The sequence below is a fragment of the Mesoplodon densirostris genome, chromosome 7 (assembly GCF_025265405.1).
Source record: "Mesoplodon densirostris isolate mMesDen1 chromosome 7, mMesDen1 primary haplotype, whole genome shotgun sequence".
NCBI classification, from domain to species: domain Eukaryota; kingdom Metazoa; phylum Chordata; class Mammalia; order Artiodactyla; family Ziphiidae; genus Mesoplodon; species Mesoplodon densirostris.
The window spans coordinates 112,019,013-112,021,960 of record NC_082667.1 but is presented as its reverse complement, the minus strand read 5'-3'; the positions used below and the strand labels follow the sequence as shown (position 1 = coordinate 112,021,960).

Below are 2,948 nucleotides of genomic sequence, written 5' to 3'. Positions count from 1 at the left end.
TGTTGGGTCTTCGTTGCTGCGCACGGCCTTTCTCTAGTTGTGTGGAGCAGGGGCTACTCTTCATTGTGGTGCGCGGGCTTCTCACTGCAGTGGCTTCTCTCGTTGCAGAGCACGGGCTCTAGGCGCGCGGGCATCAGTAGTTGTGGCGCACGGGATTAGTGGCTCCGCGGCATGTGGGATCCTCCCGGACCAGGGCTCGAACCCGTGTCCCCTGTATTGGCAGGAAGATTCTTAACCACTCTGCCACCAGGGAATTCCCTGACTTTTGGATTCTTATCTCATCCAGCCCTTCCTACCTCCTGGGAAAAGCAACTTTGGGGTTCCAGGGCAGAGAGAGGACTGGGAGCAGCTGCAGCCTGGACATAGATTCTATAGGTTCACCCCAAAGTGGAGCGCGTTGAAGAGAAACACACACAGCAACATGGCATCAGGTTTTATTGTAGGGACTAAATTCACTGAGGGAAGGAAAAATTCCTGTCTGTCAGGGGTAGGGATTGGTTAAAGAGGTGAAATGGGAGGAAAACCAATTCTGACACGAGTGGGATGAGGGGAATAATTGGGAGTGTTGGGCCAAGGTGAGGCCTTAGGGGACAGGGAGGGGGAGCGAGGGAGGAAAGGGCTGCGGTGGAGAGAGGGCAGGGAGGGGAGGTGATGGCTCCAGAGGAGCCAGAGCCTGGCGACTGTGGCCTGGGAGCAGGCAGTCTTTTCAGCAGAGGAGACAGGAGCAAAAGCAGAGCCCTGAGCTGGGGAAATGGACGGTGCCTTGGACTTCCTGGCAGGGCCTGCTGCCTGGTGCTGTCCTCCTCACTTTTGGGCGCCCAGTGCCAGGGCGATGATGAAGCCCAGAACCAGCAGGAACATGGCTACAGAGAGCAGCACGGTGATGACCACCATGCCCCCCGTCCGGGCCATTCCCAGCCCGATAGATTCTGCCTTCCTTCCTGTCAGAAGAGAGGAGGGAGGCTGTTGTGGTCAGGAGCGGCCCCCATCCTTCCCAAGGCTCCCAGCCTAGCCCCTCATCCATTCATCCAACCAGCCATCCCTTCACCCATTTATTCACCCAACCAACGACTCGTTGGAGGGATGCAGACATCCATCAAAAACACATTTATGAAGCATCTCCTATGTCAGGCACTGAGGATACAGAAATTAATCAGACACAGTCGCTACCCACAACGTTTAGCAGTTCGGGCAGATGAGTCAACAGCCACTTAAAATGCCAAGGGCTCAGTGTGAAGGTAGAGGTAAGCAAAGGAGCTAAGGGAGCACAGGGAGGGGCAGCTGCGGGATGGGGTGGGAGGGGCCTGGAAAGCCTGTGGGGCCCTGAGATGTTACTTACGAGGAAGTGTGGACATTGGGACCTCTCTACTGGACTCAGTGGATGCCCCCTTCGTCACTAGGTAGGAAATGCTTTTGTGGTGAGATTTGGGAGAGAGAGGAGAGAATCCTCAGTGAGTATCTGGGACTTAGGGTAAGAGGGAGCCCAGGCCTCCCCCTTCACAGCTGTGCCTCCTGTTGTGCCCAGGAGGGGTGCATTCTTGACCCCTTTAGCTGTGCCCTCACTCTCCCCCATGCTGACCACCTCCCACAACCAACACCAAAGTCAGGACCCAGCTTCTCCTCCTTAGGCCCTCCCACAGATGCCCCAGGCCAGGGTCCGGTACTTACTAGTATTTGGTTCCTGGTACTAGGTTTGTCATCTGGTATGCACTGAGCCGGGTGACCGTGAAGCCAGACCCACTGTCCACCACGCTCACCAGCTCCCTGCGTCCGCGGCATGGAGGCACCACGAAGCTAGATTTCACCACTGGGCAGGAAATCGGGGGTGTAAGGCAGGGTCAAGTTTCTGGAGACCCCAAGGAGAGGGGCAGTATTTAGAGTATGGATGGCCCAAGAAGGGGGTCAATAGGAAGGGATGAGTGGGAGCAGGGATGCCGCGTGTCCTGGGAAGGGACCTCTGGGGACTAGGGTATGCCTGGGAGGGGGTAGCAGACCTTTGCTGTCATTGGCTCTCCGGGCCATCAGTGTGGCATTGCCCCCTGTGAGGTGACAGGGGGGCAGGGCAACTAGCAGGCTTTCCGTCAGCGCTGGGGACAGCAGACCAGAGAGGCTTGAGATGTTGAAGTCGGCTGGGGGGCCAGGAGGGAATACAGGGGAGGATCAATCCCCCTCTCATCAATAGATCTACCCCCACCCCTGGGGGGCCTCTCTAAGGATGAAGAGTCCTATTCTGCAGTCCGTTTGCAGAACACGAATCTTTGCCTGTGCGACCACCAGGTGGCAGGCTTGAGCTGCAGAAGCTAGGTACTCCACCAAGCAGCTAGACCCTGGGTGCCAGGAGGGGCAGAGCCCAACCCCACCCATATCCATAGCCTTGGACTCTTCCCCACACCTCCCTGCCTCCTGGATCTGGGACCAGGAGTGTGCCCTGGGCCCCAGTGACTGATGCCTGGTCACTGCCATCACCAGTCCCCCAACCTCAACTGGCCAGACCAGCCCCTCTTTGAGAGCCCTGGAAGGCACAGTCCCTCCTCTCCAGACCCCTGAGCCCCGCCCCACCCTGGCCAGAGATGACAGAAACCTGCAGCCCGGGGGGCCAGGACAGCCAGCAGAATCAGGATCAAGGACAAGGTCCGGACAGGCAGCGGAGATGCCATAGCTGGGAGCTGGGGTGGGTGCTGGCAGGCTGTGGCTTCCTAAGGAAAGTGAGGCCCTGCCCTGGGGGTGTCTGACTTTGTCCTGGGGGTGGGAGGGGCTAGAGGGGAATCCTGTCCAACCTGCCCCTTGGGCCCTACAGCCTCAGGGGAGGGCCCCAGACAGGTTTTTCAGGATGGGGAGCTAGCCCTCAGGCCAAGAAGGGGGAGGCCCTGGCTGGATCTTGGTGGCTTAGTCACCTGCAGAGGGGCAGGGTAACTAAGGTGGGGGGAGGAAAACCCCCTTCTTCTGGG

General features: G+C 58.5%; 1 protein-coding gene across 1 annotated transcript; it reads right to left on the bottom strand.

Annotated features, from left to right (window-relative positions):
* Positions 1-804: 804 nt before the first annotated feature.
* On the bottom strand, positions 805-2,657 carry UPK2 (uroplakin 2). The gene is made up of 5 exons (XM_060105092.1): positions 2,582-2,657; positions 1,995-2,129; positions 1,669-1,807; positions 1,340-1,410; positions 805-941 (listed from the first exon to the last, which is right to left on the bottom strand). Exons 1-5 carry the CDS (start codon positions 2,655-2,657, stop codon positions 805-807), a joined length of 558 nt encoding a protein of 185 aa, XP_059961075.1.
* Positions 2,658-2,948: the final 291 nt, after the last annotated feature.